This window comes from Elephas maximus, chromosome 11 (assembly GCF_024166365.1).
Source record: "Elephas maximus indicus isolate mEleMax1 chromosome 11, mEleMax1 primary haplotype, whole genome shotgun sequence".
Classification (NCBI taxonomy): Eukaryota; Metazoa; Chordata; class Mammalia; order Proboscidea; family Elephantidae; genus Elephas; species Elephas maximus.
The window spans coordinates 84,240,166-84,261,344 of NC_064829.1; the positions used below are offsets into that span (position 1 = coordinate 84,240,166).

Sequence of the window (21,179 nt, forward strand, 5' to 3'; positions counted from 1 at the left end):
ACGAAAATGTTCTAAAATTGACTGTGGTGATGGTTGCCTAGTTCTGTGAACATGCTAAAAACTACTGAATTGCACGTCTTAAATGGGTGGATTGTATGGTATGTGAGTTGCATATAAATAAAGCTATTAAAACAAAGGAAAAAAGGAAGTCGAGGATCAGTGTGCCAGTGGTTAAAAATGAAACATCACAGCATTACTAAAAGGGACTACAGGGGATTTGCCCTGTGCAGCCGCTTTCCTAAGGGAAACATTATCTTCAATTAGGAAATAGACCTTTTAATAGTTTATCTTAAAGCCATACTCCTCGCAAGATTGTTCTGTAGTATAATTAAGATTCCAGCGTTCTTTACATAATGAATGCAAAGCACTGTGCTAGGATTTTCTTTAAACCCTGACTCTTAGAAGTAAATAAATATCCACTAGGGTCATAATAAAGCTGTTTATCAAGGCCCGTTATGTAACTGGACATGCAGACTTCTATTTCAGGAACACAAATATCCTACCACTTATTCCTGGAAGCCCCTGCAGTATCAGCTGCTGATCAGAGTGGGAAGGATGGGCTGGGAAGGAAGGCTGAGAGGGAGTGAGCAAGGAAGAGGAGAGGGTGAGAGGAAGACTCTGTTCAAGCAGCTCTTTTACTTAAAGAGTTTGGGAGTCCAGTGAATTTCAAGTTTGATTAAAATGCACTTAGAGCCAATTCATGTAAGAGCATTCATTCAGCAAGGGGAAACTCCAATCTTAATTTGAAAGCAAATCACTTTTTCCTTGGTTTTATATTACAGAAACTGTCCTGCCTAATTTCCCTAAAGATACTACCCTAGGAGCCCCGGTGGGGTGGCGCAAATGGCTAAGTGCTTGACTATTAGCCAAAAGGCTGGAGGTTCAAACCCACCCAGAGGCACCTTGGAAGGCAGGCCTGGAGATCTGCTTCTGAGAGGTCACAGCCTGGAAAACCCCATGGAGCAGTTCTACTCTGCACACATAGGGCTGCCACGAGTCGGAATCGACGGGATGGCAACTAACAACAACACGCTTGCACGTTTTCTTCGTTTAATTGCTTCCTGTAATGCCCACATGCTGGAAGGTTAATAATGGCAAATAGTTAAGGATAGATCTTTGCTCAAAAGGCAAGCGTGCTGATAGAACATAAACAATTTTGTGAACATATACCCAGCTCTGTCACTGAGCAACTGCATGGCCCTGTCACGTTTCTTAACTTCTCTAGTTTCTTCTTCTACTGTGAAACAGGCATGAGAATACTACCTATCTCCTAGGATTACTCTGAACATTTAATGGGATCATATGTGTCAAGCTTCTAGCAGGACCTGACCCTCAGCCGAGACACGGTCAAGGCCAGTGGTCATTAGTATTTATTTTGCTACTAGTCATCACCTGACTGTTTTCTATAGGCAGGTCTTTGGAAACGGTGGAAATAAAGTCATCTTAAGTAAAATGGAGTGTCAGCGTGAGTGTCAATGCAATAGGATTAAGAACCAAAAGAGAAAGAGAGACACATTTTACATGGAACTCTAACTGCAGCTGCGTTCTGGTTCCTCTGCCCTAAAGGAACAAGCCCATGTGGGAATATGTGATGTCGCTGATCTCCACCGGTACCTTTCTCCAAAGCCAAGTGCGACCATCCCTGACCCTGTGATCAGGCAGGTGAGTCACTAACAGCAAGCCTGCTTCAACCTGCTCTCAAAGCTGGAGTCACAAGTCAGGCTGGTGCTTGTTTCTCTCCCATTCGACATGGAAAGGGGTCACAGGAACTTGATTAAGAAATGGGTCGGGTTTCAGACTCTCATCAGCACAAGTGCTGATAGATGGCAATCATCAAGACCAATCAAGACCAATCCTTCACTCCATCAGGGGAAATCTGGTGTTTCAGGGTACAGACCCTCTCCCGTTTCATAGTTGGTAGTAAGGGCAGGTTCAGATGTGGTTACAGGAAGATGCACAATACAAAATCTTCTGAAACCCTCTCCATGGAGTAGTCAACCCATTCTAAGGGGTGACAACTAAGTTCTCCAAGAAAAATGCAAGTGAGCATAGGCAAATCCATGGAGACAGAAAGCAGACTGGTGGCTGCCTGGGGCTGGGGGAGGGGAGGGTGCGGGCCACTGCTGAATGGGTGCCGAATGGGTGCTGCTTTCCTTCGGGGTGATGGAAACTTCTTGGAAATAGACAGAGGTGGAGGTTGAACAACATCACGAATGTCTCAAATGTCACTGGATTGTTAAAGAAAGCAAAACTGATTTCTAGAAGGAAGAAATTCCTACCAACACATTTGAAAACAATATTTAAAGTAACATTTTAAATTTAAACTTTAAGACACTGGTATTTGTTAAGTGACTTAACAAGGTTACGAGACAGTAAAGTAGGAATGAAGGAGTCCTGGTGGTGCAGAGGTTACGTGCTCAGCTGGTCACTGAAGGGTTGGCTGCTCAAACCCATCCAGTGGCTCTGTGGGACAAAAGACCTGGCGATCTGCTCCCATCAAGATTTCAGCCTAGGGAACCCTAAGGGGCAGCTCTGCTCTGTCACATGGGGTCGCTGTGAGTCAGAATGGACTCAATGGCACACAACAACAACATAGCAGTAGTGCACATATCTATGAATAATCTACATTGCAGCAATCTTAAATCGCCATGTGTAATTAGTGTCGTTACTAACTTACTTTATTTACTTAAAACTTGTGTTTGGTTACATATGACTTGCAGTAAAGTATAATTTAGGATTCATGCCCTAGAACCATAATCGTGAATTTTATCTAGGCTTTTGTTTATCTGGTGATTAAATTCATGCAGGTGCCTAACTGCACTTAGAGGGTTCACGTGTACTCTCCTCCAAGTTCAGAGCTGGGCTGAGCACAAGAAGGCGTTTGTGCAGATGTCGACCGGGATTTCAGAGTGTGTAATTCTGACAGGTAACAAAAACATCACACACATCAGGGTGCACATACTCACGTGCATACACAGTCACACACACGCATACACAATCACACATACCTGCACACAGTGCACTCACACATGTACACACGTGTGCACACATTCTTACACATACAAACACTAATGCACACGCATGCACGCACACAAGCACACTCTCACACACAGCAATGTGCACATACACAGTCACACATACACATACATGTGCACTCATACACATGGATATGCACACATATGCACACGTGACACACTCACATAAGGCTAACACACATACATACACACATACACACTAATATATACACACATACACATACACACCCACATGGACACACTCTCACACATAATCACGCACACTTAGACACTAATATACACATACAAACACCCACACATACCTGCACATGCATGCACTTGTACACATACACATGTGTGCACACACACTCTCACACACAGTCACACACACTAATACACACACACACACATTTACGAACACAGAACGATAATTTTTCACAAATGTATTCCAGCAAATAAAAATTCTTGCTTGCAAGTTTAAACTTAAAATCAGATCACTGAAGTAATGAGTGAAAAAAAAGGGAAATATCGTTCTGACAACTTGAAATGTTAGGTTAGATTTCCAGTAAAACAGTCTAAGAGCATTTTCTAAATATAAAGAGGATTTCGCCACAGTAAAGACAAGCACAGAGATTTCATGTGAAAGGGCACGCCTTCCCACTTTCGGAGTCCGAAATAAACCCTTCTTCAAAAACACAATTACCAAGTGGCATGTCTGAAATTACACAGTCTTAGAGGACATGAACCTTAAAAGTGGCAAGTACAACAAAGATGGCTTAGTGACTAAAAACAACCTCCGATCGAAACTGCACCCCCAGGCCTGTCCTATGTAACATCACAGAAAGATACTTAATAGACTTTCCCCGCCCACGAAACCCAGCTCACCCTCCCTCCCTAGAGGTACTTAATCACCTTGGCACTTCCGCCTGAGTCGCTGATAGCTCCTAAGTAAGTCTCTGTGACGCCTGCTCAACATTCCTGTTATCAATCACACGCAAAGCCGAAACCGAATCTGAAAACTTTTCACCATAACACAGTCTTCCAGAGCAAGCTCAAACACATTCCCACTTAAAAAAAAAAAAAAAACTTAACCCTGCTTCTGCTGTTTTGTGTTCTGTCTTTGAGAACAGGCCCCCCTTCCTTCTCTGCTGTCAGCTCTCATGAAATAATGCAGTGTTACAGACACGGGGAACAAGCGGGTAGGGATATTATGGAGCAAAGTTAGAAATAAGGAAGACAGGCTTTCTGAGTCCAACTCACAGGAGAATAGGCTCTTGACCCGGTGAAGCCAGCTGCCTCCTTCTGCACCCACCTCCCATCCCCTGAAAGTCACACTCCGTGAAGACACAAAGAAGACACGCTTGTTGATTACTGAATATCCAAGATACGTAACCCTTGGGTGCATATTTCACTCTTCCTATAATTTCACACAAAACCCCATTGCTGTGGAGTCGATTCCAATTCATCACGAACCTACAGGGCACAGTAGAACTGCCCCACATGGTTTCCAAGGAGTGGCTGGTGGATTTGAACTGCTGATCTTTTGGTTAGCAGCCGAGCTCTTAACCACTGTGCCACGAAGGCTCCAATTTTACACAAACTATGTTATTTTTATTTAATTGATATTTAACAACAAATGTGAATATATCACTTATGTTTAACCACTTTTGTGTTCCAAAAGTCTGTTTAAAGTTAAAAAGTCAGTTGCCATCAAGTGGACCTCTACTCATGGTGATCTATGTGTGTTAGAGTAGAGCTCTGCTCCACAGGGTTTTCAGTGATGGATTTTTTGAAAATGGATTGCCAGGTCTTTCTTCTGAGGCATCTCTGGGTGGACTGGAACCTCTAACCATTTGTACCACCCAGTGCATTAAACGTTTGTACCACCCAGGGACGGTTTAAAGTTAGCTGTTTGCAAATTGAGTTGCTGATAAAAACTAAGTTGTGCCCCAACTCCCCAGCCTCATATAACCTATAATGTGGGTGAAAGAATATAGAAAAGGAGAGTCTTTCGTGCGTCTGCATCTCCCTTGGGGTTTTATGAGTCCTGAATCCCTAGTTCTTTTCACCTAAGCAGGGGGCCCAGGATTCTAAGGCCTCAGCTGGATGTCCCTGGATATTACCAAGACAGGGTGGGTTGGGAAGGGGCTCAGAGCGTGGCCCACTCAGAGATGATGGGGGAGCTAGCATGGGAGAGGAGAGATGTTGGGAATGAGGGGGGACCACAACCATCCCCATGGCAGTCAGTGATGTGCTCATAAATTAATGCTTGTAATATAGATGGCCAGTGGAAACGAGAGAAACCCTCAATGAGATGGATCGACACAATGGCTGCAGCGATGGACTCAAGCATACCAATGATCACGAAGATTGCACAGGACCACACAATGCCTTATTCCGTTATACGTAAGGTAGCCATGAGTTGGAGCCAACTTGACCGTAAGTTGCATTAGTTGTACCACGCTGGCAGCAACACTATTCCTGATCTACTTCTGAAATTTAGCCAGTGAAAACCCTATGGATTACAACAGAATACTGTCTGACATAGTGCTGGAAAATGAGACCCCTAAGTGGGGAACAAACCCCAAAACCAAACCCATTGCCATTGATTTGATGCCGACTGAGAGCGACCCTATAGGACAGTATGGAACTGCTCCACAGTTTCCACGGCTGTAATCTTTATGGAAGCAGGCTGGCACATCTTTCTCCCGAGGAGCAGCTGGTGGGTATGAACCGCTAGCCTTTCGGTTAGCAGCTGAGTGCTTAACCCCTGTGCCACCAGGGCTCCTTCCTAGGTGGAAAAGCACTCAAAATACACAGTGACCACAACAATGGACTCAAGCATACCAACAATCATGAAGATGGCGTAGGACCAGGCAACGTTTCGTTCTGTTGCACATAAGATTGCGATTAATCAGAGCTGAGTCTACAGCGACTGATAACAACAACAACAACTGTTGCCTGCACTTCGCAGGGCTGGTTTTACTTTGGCTTGAGACACCCTTCAGTAATCATCCTGACATTATTTTTAATAAGGGTGGTTGAGGGGTTGGCTTTGTTTGCTAATTATACTTTATGTTTTCATAATCACATTTATGTTTGAGAGACTTGTGCCATCCCAGACATACAAAGGTATTCGTGTTCCCAGTTGATCAGATGGAACAAAATACCTGAAAAGTCAGAAGAAACCTCCACATCAAACTGGAGTGTGTGCCCCTCACTCTGCGTCTAATCCAAAGGCAAAAGCCCTCCTGACTCACACCACCTGGGAGCGTGCTATAACGTGCCATTTAATGAGGCTATTCTAGAATGCCAGTAGGAATTCTGCATCTCGAACACAGTATCCGCATGAAATTTCCATTGGCGGATCCTATTGCCATTTCTCCTTGGGAGCAACAGGGTTCGCTTGACACGGATGGCTCTTGGTGGTTAAATACAAACACAGCTTTACAAAACCAAAGAGGAATCATTGTTTCACGTTATACTCGTTTGGCTTATTCTCAAGTCAGATGTAGATATGTTTTGAATTTTCAAGAATTTATTTGTTGTAGTTTAGAGCATACCACAACCCAAAACCAAACCAGCTGCTGTCAGGTTGACTCCAATTCATGGAGACCCCATGTGTATTAAAGTAGAACTGTGCACAATAGGGTTTTCAATGGCTGGTTTTTCAGAAATAGATTGCTAGGGCTTTTTTTTTCCTGAGGTGCCTCTGGGTGGACTCAAACCTCCAAGCTTTTGGTTAGCATCCAAGAGCTTAACCATCCGTACCAGTCAGGGGCTCCTTTAGAGTACACCAGCCTGTCCTTTATGGGTATTCCCGACGTGTGTCTGGCGCCTGCCATGTTGGATAGCCCAGATCTGGAAATCTCCATTGCTGCAGAGAGTTCTAGTGGACAGCACTGCTGCGGGGTATCTGGACAGTTAGTAATCGCTATCTGAAAGCTCTGAGTATACGCGCTGCTATTACAGTCATCTACCTATTGAGGGGCAGTCTGATGTTCTGCAGTTGAGGTCAAGCGGGTTTTTGTAGGGTGGTGTGTGTGTGTGAGAGAGAGAGAGAGAGAGATGGAGGGGAGGAGGGAGAGGAAGGAAGGAAAGGCAGAGGGAGAGAAGAAGGGAGGGAAGGAAGGAGAGAGAGCAAGTGAGAGGGAATGAATTCTGACACTGTCAATAACACCAAAAACCAAACCAGACCCGTTGTCATTTCCGACCCACAGCGACCTTGTGAGACAGAGTAGAACTGCCCCATAGTGTTTCCAAGGAGTGGCTGGTGGATTCAAACTGCCCACCTTTTGGTTAGCAATCGAGCTCGTACAAGGAAAAGTCTGCCTGTGCCTTGTGGTCTGAGAGTTTACTTACACCTGTCTAGATGTTTCCATGTTCTCTGAGTATCAGACTAGACTGGTAGGCGTCTCTAAGGTAATGCCTTTTAATTTTCAGGCCCTGGAGGTTTTAAACATATATTATGTGAATAACTTAAGAACTGCCTGAGTTCTCAAAAACATTTTTGGTATGTGACTTGCCTAAGAACGGGGACATGATAGGTTTATGGGTCTAACAGTCACCAAGCCACTGCGATCAAATTGGAAGGCGAACTGTCTTCAGCGTTCAAAGGGTCCCCGGCCGTGTCATCCCAGAACCCAGGCAACTCTGCGCCTGGGAAGATGTGTATTCCGTAGTGATTCTGCCTCCCCTTCTGTGAGATGGTTTTGATGACGGTCGGTTTTAACAGGTAATCATAGGAGGAAGTGTGACCCAGGGAAAACCCACAGTGGATTTGGAGTTCTAAGGGCCTGGGTTTCAGCTCTCCATCTCCCATTTCCCAGTGGGTGAGGGTGAGCAGCTATCCGCCCTCTGTGTGCTAGTTTTCCCCCCTGGTGGCGCAGTGGTTAAGCACTCAGCTGCTAACCAAAAGGTTAGTAGTTTGAGCCTACCCAGCAGCTCCAGAGGAGAAAGCACTGGAGATCTGCTTCAGTAAAGATTACTGGGAAACTCTATGGGGCAGCCCTACTTTGTCACATGAGGTCACCATGAGTCCGAGTCTACTTGGTGGTACCCAACAACAATAACCACACACCCAGCAGGTCAGTCATCAGGCCTTCGACCAGGCAGCCATGGTGAGGGGGGCAAACTGGAGAGCATTCTACAGATACTTTGTACAGTAGTGCTTTATCCATTCATTCACTTATTCAATCAACAAATGCTCCACCTCAGCACCGAGTGTACAATATGTATGGGGGCCTGAGGATACATCTGTGAGCATAGCAGACAGGATCTACGGCCTAGAAGAGGAACAAGGACAGCATAAACTAGCAGTCAGCTCTCGGTAGCTTAAAACATCATTTCTCATTCCTGAGGATGTTATGGCAAGAACAGAGCTTACTGAAAAAAATTTAAATAACCTAGCAAAACTTCACATTTGGGACAGGTTGTTGCAGGATGTAAGATTCCAAATGAAATGGCCAAGGAAATGCGGCAGCCACATTTCCCATCTAGGGCGCCAGTGATTTGAAAGGAAAGTGTTTTCCCATGGGAGGGAAGGACTCTCTTTATGTGTTGATGGAAATGCTGAACTGCTTCAGTGCCTTTGTGTATATGTGCAAACTAAAGTCCTCGCTCCTCAGAATGTCATTTTAATAATATTTAGAGAGTCTCATCAGGAAACAGCAGGGTTTTAATGACTCAAAGCACGCTGAGAGATTCTTCCGGGCGTGGCTGTCCTAGTAGAGACACGGTGCCGACAGTGATCTCTGGAGTGTGCTTTGCTCTGATGCACACCTTCAATAACTAAACAATTCAATTTGAAACAGCAAACAGACTAATACACGACTCCCACCTGTAAAATTTAAGGATGAATATAACTTCTGCAAGCTCTCAGATGCTGCTTTCAGTGTGGTGTCTTTCTTCTTAAGCTGATCATATAGTCTAGAAATATGGCTACATGCACTTTGGACTAGATATTGGAACCAGAAAAAGGATTGAAATGAACTTTTCACAGGCTAGTCACAGATGAAAAGTAGATCTTTCAAATTATTATTACTTGTTAGGCTTTTAAGATCGTTCATGGCTCACAACTTGATTTCAACCATTTTGGAAAATGTGGAAGTATACCAAGTCTAAGGAGCCCTGGTGGCGCGATGGTTAAGCACTTGGCTGTTAACTAAAATGTTGGCGGTTCAAACCCGCCAGCGGCTCTGTGGGAGAAAAGACATGGCAATCTGCTCCCATAGAGATTAAATTCAGGAAACCCATTGTGATTGAGTCAATTCTGACTCATAGTGACCCTAAAGGACAGATTAGAACTGCCCCATAGGGTTTCCAAGGCTGTGAATCTTTATGGAAGCAGACTGCCACATCTTTCTCCCATGGAGCAGCTGGTGGGTTCGAACCACAGACTTTTCAGTTAGCAGCTGAGCATTTTAACGACCGCACCACCAGGGCTCCTCTATAAAGATTAAAAAAAACTTTTTTTACAGCTTAGCAAACCCTATGGGGCAGTTCTACTCTGCCATGTGTGGTCACTGAGTCGGAATCGACTCCATGGCACACAACAATAACAATAACCAAAAAACCCAAACCAAACCCAGTGCCGTCGAGTCGATTCCGACTCATAGTGATCCTATAGGACAGAGTAGAACTGCCCCATAGAGTTTCCAAGGAGTGCCTGGTGGATTTGAACTGCCGACCCTTTGGTGAGCAGCCGTAGCACTTAACCACTATGCCACCAGGGTTTCCACAACAATAACATGTCAAGTACCCCAAGAAAGACTACCAAATTTTCGCAAATATCATGCCCATGCACATAACACGCCCATACATATAGCGCACATAGCATGCCTAGGAAAATAATGTGCAAGGGGGTGCATGGTTGGCAAAAAACAAAATCCAAAAAACACATCTGTAATGCATGCATTATTTGCGTAGAAATATGGTACAGGTTATCCTTATTTTTCAAGTTTCCTGGCTGTTATGCTTCTGCCTAGCAATTGCTCCTCTGGTCTCACATGAGAAAAAGAAACTGTAAGATTTTAAGTTCGCTCTCCTTTCTAGTTGATTTCCAGGTGAACTGAGATCACTGTTCAAAATGAAGCTTAAGAACGAAGACATTAAGACACCATTGGAGGGCACTGGACATCCCACTCCCTTGTGGGGGTGGGGATTGGAGGGCAGGAAGAATTGGGGGCGGAGACAGTCCCCGAGACCAGGCCTCTTCCAGAACCTTCCACTGATCCAAGTCTGGGGCAGCACAAGTGAGCCCCAGTGTGGGCCAGTGAGGAATGGGGTGCAGAGAACACACAGTACGCGCAGGGACCCCCAGGACTCCCAGAAGACCTCATAACAACAGCGCTGGGAGTCTGGGTTGGCAGCTGTTGATGTGGGTTCCCAGAGATCATGGCTTATGGATGCTGGGAACTTCAGACTCCATATTGTGCCAGGAAGGCCGGGCCTGGCGTGTCAGGGTCCAGGGAGGTCTCCATTAGCTCCTTCCCATCCTGGCCCATTCCCTCTTGTCTGGGAATTGTTACGACTTATATTAATACATGGTAACGCCACCTAATATCCTCCAGGCGTAAGTTTATTAACACACACACTGGATCGTGAAGACTGAGCACAAAACAAAGAAGTGCAAAATATTTCACTGACAATTTTAATTGATTATATGCTGAAATGATAATATTTTAGGTACATTAGTTTAGACAAAATATATCTGAAAAATTATTTTATTTTGTTTCTTCTTACTCTTTTTTAACTTGATTACTAGAAAAGCTAAAATTCCATCCATGGGTTGTGTTATATTTCTATTGTGCAGGCCAATCTGGGGACACACAACCCTGGCTTCACACTCTAGTTGCTCAGGCTGATCTAGAGACACGCAACCGTGGCTTCACGCTCTAGCTCCTCCCTTATCAGGTACTTGGCCTCAGGCAAGTCAGTCACCCAGGGCTGAGATTCACTCATTGGTAAAGAAAAAAAAAAACACTGGTAAAGGGAAGATGATAATTTTAAGGTTCATAATATGGAGAAAAGGAGCCCTGGTTGTACAGCAGCTAAAGTGCTCGGCTGCTAACTAAGAGGTTGGTAGTTCGAACCAACCCAGCTGTTCCATGGGAAAAAAGACTGGGTGATCTGCTCCCATAAAGATTACAGTCTAGGAAGCTCTATCGGCTAGCTCCACTCTGTCACATGGGGTTGCTATGATGGGGTTGACTTGATAGCACCCAACAACAATAACAACATTATGGAGATATATCCCTGGGTGGTGCAAACAGTTTGCTTTCGACTACCGACCTAAAGGTTGGCAGTTTAAACCTACCCAGTGGGGCCTGAGAAGAAAGGCCTGGTGATCTGCTTTTGCAAAGTTTATGGCCAAGGACACCCTATGGTACACATTTCTCCTCTGTAACACATGGTGTCGCCATGAGTTGGAATTGACTTGATGGCAATGGGTTGGTTTTGGTTTTAGTATGAAAACGGGCTGAATGAAATATTATGAGTGCAGCACGTGGGGACAAGATCTTGGGTTCCCTGGGCTGTGAGGCGTGAGGGCCAAAGGCATGTGCCAAGGTGTGGAAGGTTCTGGAACCCATGCTTTCTTGTCCTCAGACGTGAGCCACAGCAGTGGAGCCAGAACGGGTGGTGCTAGCCATGCATGCAGCAAGAGGATGTGGGTTTATGGTGGTGATGCCTCTGAGGTTAGGCGCCTGGCGGGGGAGACAGGAAGCTCAAACTCTGAAACAGGAAATGCCCAGTCTGAGTGAACAGGAGAGACACATTATGCCGTCTTATGGGAGGCAGGAGTATACACAAAAAATCTGATGGTTGGTATGGAGTCCAGGGTTGCTGTGAGTCAGAATCGACTAGACGGCAACAGTTTTTTTTACAGAGTCCATTCTGCTGGCAGGGGTGAGGTGGCAGACACTGCTGGGTGGCATTTTCCTTTCTCTAAGCAGCAACCGCACTAGGGTTTATCAAATGACACAGAGGGTGCAGATGCTGTCTACAAGGGGCCTGGCTCCTGGGAGGTGCTATTATAAGTACTGGCTTTGATATCATTTGGTGCATCTTTAACCCTTGAGTCACTAGCTGGAGGCTTAGCTGCCACCAGAAATCACCAAAGAGCCAACCCACGCTTAAGAGATGGGCAGCATCTGAGAAAGGCTGCAGAAGACCAGAGCAGCCTAAGCAGATTATGTGGGCACTATTCTATCCTCCTGAGGAACCACTGGTGTGAAACCTCTTGTTACTATCAACAAAAGCTAATGAATTCCTCTACCAGCCAGTTGAAGGATCCCCAGTGGCACAGCGGTTATAAGCTCAGATGCTAACTGTAAGATGGGTGGTTTGAACCCACCTGGCGGCTCTACGGGAGAAAGACCTGGCAATCTGCTCCTGTAAAGATTTGGAAATCGTATGGGGGCAGTTCTACTCCATTTCATGGGGTTGCTATAAATCAGAATTGACTCGATGGCGCCCAACAACAACAGTAGCCAGTTGAGCCAAAAATCTTATCTACCTTCGATTTGGGTCCTAATTACCAAGGATAACAGCCTGGGCGTGGGAAGCCTATATTCAGGTCACAGAGCCATTTTTCTCTCTGGAGCCTTCTGTGGGTCTGGGACCGGTGGAGACCCTGAGTGTTGCCCAGGCTCTGTGGAGCTCTCATGAGCCCAACCCCTGGGCTCTCCAGGACATCTGGAAACACTTCCTCCTGGTTCTGCCCAACTACTATTGAGACAAAAACTTCATTGCTGTAGAGTCAATTCCAACCCATAGCGACCCTGTAAGACAGAGTAGAATTGCTCCATGGGGTTTCCAAAGAGCAGGTGGTAGATTCAAACCGTCAACCTTTTGGTTAGCAGCCAAGCCCTTAACCGCTGCGCCATCAGGGCTCCACTATTTCGACAGTGGAGCCAAATAACAAAAGGCAAGGGTTGTAAAATGCTGGTACCTTAAGGAGATGGGGCCCTTTGGAAATCAAATTCCACTGTGACTCTAAAGTTAGGGAGTCAAAGGCAAAATGGGGCTTTCCTCAGTTCTGAGAATGAGAATGAGTCCCTGAAACTGCTCTTCCCTGAAGGAATCTCTTCATGTACTACACCAATGAATCACACTTCCAATAACACCTCTGATTCATGATGTCTCTTCCGTGCAGGTCAGCGATCTAATATTCTCTCTCTCCTGGAACGCCAAGACCAGGGCTCTCAATCACATTGTTACCTGGAACATGCCCTGGTGTTATTTGTAACTAACAATGCATGATTTAAAAAGTGTGTCCTTTCTTTTTAAACAATCAGAGAAATTTCAAACTTATCCATTAGTGTGGTACCCTGTTCCAGGTTGGAATGTGTCCCTCAAAAAGATATGCTGAAATCCAAACCCTGGTACCTGTGGAAATCCTGGTGGCATAGTGGTTAAAAGCTACAGCTGCTAACCAAGAGGTTGGCAGTTTGAATCCACCAGGTGCTTCTTGGAAACCTTATGGGGCAGTTCTACTCTGTCCTATAGGGTCGCTATGAGTCGAAATCGACTTGATGGCAATGGGTATGGTATGTACAGTATGGTACCTGTGAATGTAACTTTCTTTGGAAATAGGGTCTTTTCCAGATGTAATCAGTTAAGTTCACATGAGGAGGTACTGGGGTAGGGCGTGTCCTCATCCAACATGACTGGTGTCCTTATAAAAAAGGAGGAGAGACACTCAGAGGGAAGCCGGCCGTGTGACGACAGAGGCTGAGGTGATGAAGTGACACTGCGGCAAAACAAGGAACACCTGGGACCACCAGAATCCTGACAAGGCAAGAAGGATCTTCCCCTAGAGCCTCTGGTGGGAGCACAGCCCTGCCAACACCCTGAAGTCAGAACTGTGGACTCCAGAACTCAGGGAGAGGGAGTTTCTGTTATAAGCCACTCAGTGTGTGGTGTTTTGTTACGGCAGCCCCACTCTCCTCCCTACACTCTGGCGTGTATCTTAAGGAGGGGAGAGAGAGGGAGGGGAACTTCCAAGGTGGTGAGTCAGTGGAGAAAACCTGAGGGCTGTGGACTGTGCCTTCCTCGGGGAAGGGACTGTGTCTTCCTCACCCCCTCTTCAGTGCCCAGTAGAGTGCTGGGCAGAGAGCATGTTCTTAGCACAGTTTGCCCAGGAACGCAAGCGTTTATGTTAAAAAAAAGAAAAGAAAAGAAAAGAAAAAGGCAGAAAATGCTGTATGATTAACTCATCCATTCAAAGACATTTGTGAGTCAGCTGTGTGCCACTGTGTTCTAGGTTCCAGAGAGAGAGAAGAAAGGAGGGAGAAGAGTCCTATCCTGTGCCTGCTAATGGGGGAACCAGACAATAACAGGTCAGGGGGATGGATATTCTACCCCATGGGTGCAGGTCTATGCAGGCAGCTGGGAGGGGGTTAGACATGGGAGGGGAGGAAGGCATTTCCATGGATGATGTTGGGAAGATGGGTGTTAGTGAAGGTGAGGAGCAAGCCCAGGGGTCCCTGGGCACAGGCAATGGAGCAGGCACAACGAGGAAGCTGGTCGGTGTGAGGGAGAGGGGCTCCCCTTCTCCTTGCAGTGCCCTCTGCTAAGAGGTCACAGTCACAGCCTCATCAGACAGAAGCCTCCCCTGGCCTCTGTCATAAGGAAAAAAATACCTCCCGGTATCACATACAGAAAGAGTCCCTGGATGGTGCAATGGTTAAGCACTGGACTACTAATCAAAAAATCAATAGTTTGAACCCACTCAGAGGCACCTCAGAAGAAAGGCCTGGAGATTTGCTTCTGAAAGGTCACAGCCTTGAAAACTCTATGGAGCAGTTCTCTTCTGCACACAAGGGGTCGCCGTGAGTCAGCATCGATGTGATGGCAGCTACCAGCAATAACAACATCACAACCAGAAATAGACAAGATGGTGCAGGATTGGGTGGGGAGTTCGTTTAATTTCTTTCTATTCTGGTTCCACTTTAGAACACAATGCCACATGCCATGCATGCACATGCTAGCTAACATACATGCATGTTTCATGTAACATGTACGTGGCATGTGACATGTCAGAGCACTTGTCTCAAAAGACATCAAATATAGTCAAACGGGTTAAAAAATGTTGTAAAGAGGTCACTTACGTGTAAAAACTACCCATAGGAACCAAAGTATTTTTAATTCTCAATATTTTGGTTTGTTTTTAAATCACTGGAACTTCAAAATTAGATTTCAGAAAACAAAAGCACAGCCTAGGCTTTTTGTTGCTCAAAAACCTCACTTCCATAGAATTAAGCACATTAAAACACTTATCTCAGTGTTTTACAATGTCAAACAACAGGAAAGAAACTGCAACCCACAGAGAGGTTTTTAGAAATAAGAGTCGAGGGTCAGTCATTCTAAGACTTAACGTACCATGCGATGTTTAACAGTCTTAAGCTCCCTGAGAAAAAGGTGTTTTTTCTTCTTTCACTTTAAATTGAGACTATACCCTCCGGTTGCAGAAACTATGTTCATTATACAATATGCTCAATGGCGTTAATAATTATAGTAACCACAAGGTTATTAGTAATACAGGTTAAGAATGTGTTACATAAAATGATGACTTATCCCTGACTCAGTGTTCAGGAGAACTATTTACATATTTATAAAATGGATCCTTCTTTCCATTGGGGAAAAGGGGATTCCCAATCAATAATAACCTTATGAAAATGTAAATCCCGCCTGGTTCACCTTGGAGCTGACATCATTCAGCAAGTGGCTAAACAATAAGATTCGTAACTGTAATTAAGATAAAATAGGGGCCTGAACAGTATATAACCACTTATTTCCTTTGCACGGATGATCGGAAAGAAATGATGGAAAATTATCCTCTTGACTGATACAGAAATTAGGTCCAAATACAAGTCAGTGACATGCAAACACTGCCAAGCCCATCAGTATGAAGTGAAAACGGCATCACAGAACCAGGGCACAGGGCTGTTGGGGCTGCAACTTGATTCAATTCGGCTGACGCTTTTCAACCACTTCTGTGTATAAGCTGAGGGTTTCCATCCTTTGCACCATGACATCCTGGGGAATTATAATTTGTCTTGAGACGTGGCACAAATAAGTTCGTGTCAAGTTAAAGTACCAAATAAGTGGAATAATATCCCTTTTCTCCCCCTCTAATATGAGAAAAAAAAAATTTTTTTTTTTTTTTTTAATATGAGGGGTAGAAACCCTGGTGGCATAGTGGTTAAGAGCTACGGCTGCTAACCAAAAGGTCAGCAGTTCGAATCCACCAGGCGCTCCTTGGAAACCGTATGGGACAGTTCTACTCTGTTCTATAGGGTCACTATGAGACAGAAGCAACTGGATGGCAATGGGTTTGGTTTATTTTTTTTGCTGTTTGTTTAACATTAGGGTGGGTTCAGTTTTGTCCATGGTGTCAGGCTTACTTCCTGGCAATGCGAAATGATTTTGGAGTTGGGGGCAGGGGATGGACACAGAGCTGGAGAATCAGAGGGCCTGTGATCTGGGGCCCACATGAATATCATCTGTTGTAAGCCTCTCCAGAGGAGAAAGGTTGAGGACCACTACTGAGCCATGAAGGAGCCCTGGTGGCACAATAGTTAAGCGTTCGGCTGCTAACTGCAGGGTCAGTGGTTCGAGCCCACCAGCGGCTCCACAGGAAAAAAGACCCGCAATCTGCTCTGTAAAGATTACAGCCTAGGGAACGCTATGTGGCAGCTCTACTCTGTCACGTGGGATTGGCTCAGTGGCACACAACAACAACAATGTTGCACCACGCTGCATTTACCTCTTTGCATTTTCCAAACTTTCTACAGTAAAGGGAGGTGAGGGGTGTGGTGGAAGATACCTCTGGGAAGGTCGACTATGTGAGATCACAGAGGGCTGGGGAGCTGGGCTGGGTTGGAGGAGTTGAGGCTGCAGTCTGTGCGCTGAGGCTGCCCTAACAGTTTCTGGGGATAGGAGCCTACAACGCAGGAAAGTTTCAAAAGAAAACCCGACAGGCCAGTCTAGGACACACAGGAGTGGGAAGGACCTGCAGCCCTGCTCTCAAGCCTGGAGAGCACTCACAAATCCTGCTGTCAGAATCTGGTCAGAATCTATGAGGGTGGGCTTAGACCTGGTAGTTTTAAAGGCTCCTCTGGTAATTCAAATGAGTGGCCAAAGTTGAGAGTTACAGAAACAGGAAGGAAAAGCAGGTGAGGGGCCACAGTGTTCAGCTGGATAAGAAATGTTAACAGGGGCTTACACCAGGTGTGCCAAATTTGTTCCGCTAATCTGAACGCAGGAACCCTGGTGGTACAGTGGTTAAGCGCTTGGCTGCTAACTGAAATGTCAGCAGTTTGAAACCTCCAGCTGCTGTGCTGGAGAAAGATACGCAGTCTGCTCCTGTAAAGATTACAGCCTAGGAAACACTATGGGGTAGTTCTGCTCTGTTCTATCGGATTGCTATGAGTTGGAATCGACTGACTTGATGGCAACGGGTTTGGTTTAGTCTGAATGCAAGTGACTGATTTAGTGTAGTTCTAAGGAAGGGCCTCGAATATTGTCTGTCTTTTAGCCAAACATCTGAGATTCAGAATGAGTTCTTCCAGAAAATGATCAGGGGAATGCATATGCAAGAACTGAAAGTGAGAGCTAAATGCCAAGTGTGATGACAGGAGAGCAATAGAGACGAACACACAGAATCAGGCTGTGAGCTGGTAGGCAATCTCATTGCTTCACTGCTATGCCACTGGTCTGAGTTTTCACGCTCTTTTTTTCTAGAGCAGCAGCTAACTAGACAGAGTGAAATTGAAAATTCTATTTAAGAAATAGGAAATGGTGAAAATACAAAAATGTTTTTGCATGAGAGCAAAGAAGTTTTATAATCTCTTTTCTGAGAACCATTCCCTACTTCTGGGACAAATCACAGAACGTGGACAAGGAATGGGAGCCCCCTCACTCTGTTTCTTTACTTTGCTTTGCTTTCTTTCTTGCCTTCTTTGCTTTTTTCCTCTATTTTTCTGCTTCTCTCTTTTTCCATCTTTCCTCTCTTTTTTCTCTTTTCCCCTCCTTCCTTACCTTCTCCCTTTGTTCCATCTCTCTTTCTCCTTTCTCTCTTTTTTCTCCTCTTTCTTTCTCTCTCTCTAGGTCAGGGTCTATAGACATGCAATATTCCAGAATAAATTAGTCAAGAAGGCCCAGCTTTCCACCAACCATCCGGGAAGAGCTATGGCGGCTGAAACCTATCCTTTATCCCACTATATCAAGGATCTTGTGCTTAATAACAAAAACAAAACATACGTTTTTAGGGAAGATTTGGGTTTTTATGCTGGACTCACGTCTTACCTTACTGGCTTTCTCAGCATTTAACTCTCGCTTTCCCACATGGTTTCCCATTGTGAACGAATACGCTTTTCAGAAGCTAAAAGAAAAAAAGGGTTAGTTTTAAAAAAAGTACTTTTAAAACAAGTACTTATACAGTTTTCTACGTTGTCTTTCAGTCAGAACAGCAATCCTGTGAGATAGTACTATGCCCACTTCAGAGAAGAAAAAACTAAACCCCTGAAACTCAAGAGACACACGAAAACCGGGTTATTAATAAGTCTATGGAAAGAGCTAGAAAGTAGATTAGCTACTAGTACCCAAATTCTGTTCAGTAACAAACACATTTTAGTTTGTTTCCTCATCTATAAAAAATGTCAACCCATCTCAAGAAACCTCACAGATGATTTATGCATAAATATATATTAAAGAGAGGGACTCACCTCTCCTGTTTAGGTGCAATGTGATGAGATTAACTGAGATACCAGAAAAGCACTCACCACTCTTCTAAAAATAAAAGGTAATAAGCAGATATGGGGTGCTAACTGCCTTAAAGAGCCCCTGCTAACACAGAAACAACAAATATCAGACTGAGGACTGCTTATCAGGCAGGTATCCAAAGAATCCGCAGAATTTGCAGAGAAGATAAAATTGGATTAAAAAAAAGAATGTGTTCTCATTTTTATTTTCCAACTCAAGCCTTAGCAGTAAATCTATAATTTTTTTCCCCCAAAAGGGCACAGTTGAAGACTGTAGCCAGGCCCATTCCAGACAAATAGCATATCCATCCGTATCCCCTACCTGAGGGCCCCTTACACCATCACCTATGACAGACAATTTAAATGTAGTTTTCCATGATGTTTTCTTTGTGAAAGTCCCTGGGTGGTACAAATGGTTAACAGCGAATGTGCCCGGCTGTCAACTGAAAGATTGGCCATTTGAACCCACCCAGAGGTGCCTCAGAAGAAAGGCCTGGCAGTCTACTTCTCAAAAATCAGCCACTGAAAACCCTATGAAGCACAGTTCTACTCTGACACACATGGGGCCACCATGAGTCAGAGTCTACTGGTCAACAACTGGTTTGGTTTTATTTTTGTATTCTTACCTGCCAGGCCCAGAAAGAACTGTCCTTGAAAGGTAATAAAATGAATTGTCTTCTAAAAATGGGAAGGGGCGATTTACAAAATATCACATAGGCCTGACTATGAGGCAAGTTTCTTCCCCAAAAGCCATTCTTTAGAAAAGAGGGAATTGCCTAATGTTTGACTTTTTCACAGTGCTACTGGTGCCTTTCCAATGAAGAATGAAGTTCTTTGTGAGGGATACTTTCTCCCAAGTAGCCAGACCTGACCATGGATGGTGGAATGAACGGCTGGGAAGGGATGCCATAAAACTGTACAGTGCTGTAGTTACTCCTAGGAGCATAATCTCCCCATGTATGTTGGATATGGTGAGTTGTTACACTGTGGAGACCATAAACATTCAACTGTATGAGGAAGGAAAAGCCCCATCTACCTGAATATTATGTAAAATGGGTGCTCTCATTTCCAGTGAGGGCGTCATTAAACCAAAAACCAAACCCATAGCTGTTGAGTCGATTCCAACTCATAGCATCCTTATAGGACAGAGTAGAATTGCCCCATACAGTTTCCAAGGAGCGCCTGGTGGGTTTGAACTGCCATCCTCTTGGCTAGCAGCCATAGCTCTTAATAACTATGCCACCAGGGTTTCCAGGGCATCATTAGAGAGATTGAAAAAAAAAGTGCTGTGCTTCCAACAACTTAGATCAAAGTGGTGATAATGTGCTCTGGAAAACTTGTAGGTAAATCAAAGAAGAGGTTCCCATGATGATAAAGGTACTACCACCCGTGAAGTGTTTGAATGCAACTGTTTAATGAATGAGAGTGAAAAAAGCAACATTTAATATGAGTAACTGTAAAAATGCAAGCCTACCTTTACAGATAATTTCAGTATCCAGTGGGATTCTATCATCTACCTTACCTCAAAAGCCTTGATGGAGTAATGTTTTCATTGGGAAAATGGAGGTTTGGGGCACACATGGTACTTTACTTATGAGAGTGGGTAGAAGGAAAGAGAATTATTTTTGTTCTCGTTCTCTTGGGGTCTAACAATAGTCAGCAAACATGAGTGAGTGTCCCTTGTGAGACATGACTCTGAGTGCTGGGTATAGAATAGCTGTTATTCCAATGTTTGTCCTCTTTAAGTTCATGCAGTGGTATCTTAGCTAAATATTGAGAAATTACAATATTTATATAATATACAGAATAACAATTATCAAACCCTTATATCTATCTTCCTGTTCACAATACGGTTTGTAGGGTTTTAAGAATTGGTCTGTTGACTCCAACTCATGACGACCTCATTTGTACAGAGCAGAAATGTTCTCCATAAGGTTTTCCGTGGCTGATTTTTCAGAAGCAGATAGCCAGGCCTTCCTTCCAAAGTGCCTCTGGGTAGACTCGAACCTCCAACCTTTCCCTTTTCATTAGCAGCCAAGGGTGTTAACCATTTGTACCACCCAGGGACTCCTCCCCTTGGTACTAAAAAAAAAAAAAAAAAACCATTGCCATTGAGTCGATTCCAACTCATAGCAACCCTATAGGACAGAGTGGAACTGCCCACAGGGTTTCCAAGGAGTGGCTGGTGGATTCGAACTGCCAACCTTTTTGTTAGCTGCCGATCTCTTAAACACTGCGCCACCAGGGCTCTGCACTTGGGATAACTGCGTGAAATATTTTAATCAATATTCAGAATACTCAAGACTACTAAGCATAGAATAGATTGAAATACTGAAAGTCAAGATCAGAATCTATATAAAACTAATTAGATTATAAGAAAAACAGAAACGTTTGACTG

The 21,179-nt window shown here is 44.5% G+C and overlaps 1 protein-coding gene across 2 annotated transcripts in view; it reads right to left on the reverse strand.

Annotated features, from left to right (window-relative positions):
* Nucleotides 1-21,179, reverse strand: part of MBP (myelin basic protein) — a 134,484-nt gene that overhangs the window by 90,428 nt on the left and 22,877 nt on the right. For both annotated transcript variants that reach the window (XM_049901898.1, XM_049901897.1), the window contains exon 2: nt 18,327-18,402. In XM_049901898.1, the coding sequence (XP_049757855.1) occupies nt 18,327-18,377 (51 nt within the window). In that variant the 5' untranslated portion in view covers nt 18,378-18,402. The remainder of the gene's footprint in view (nt 1-18,326; nt 18,403-21,179) is intronic.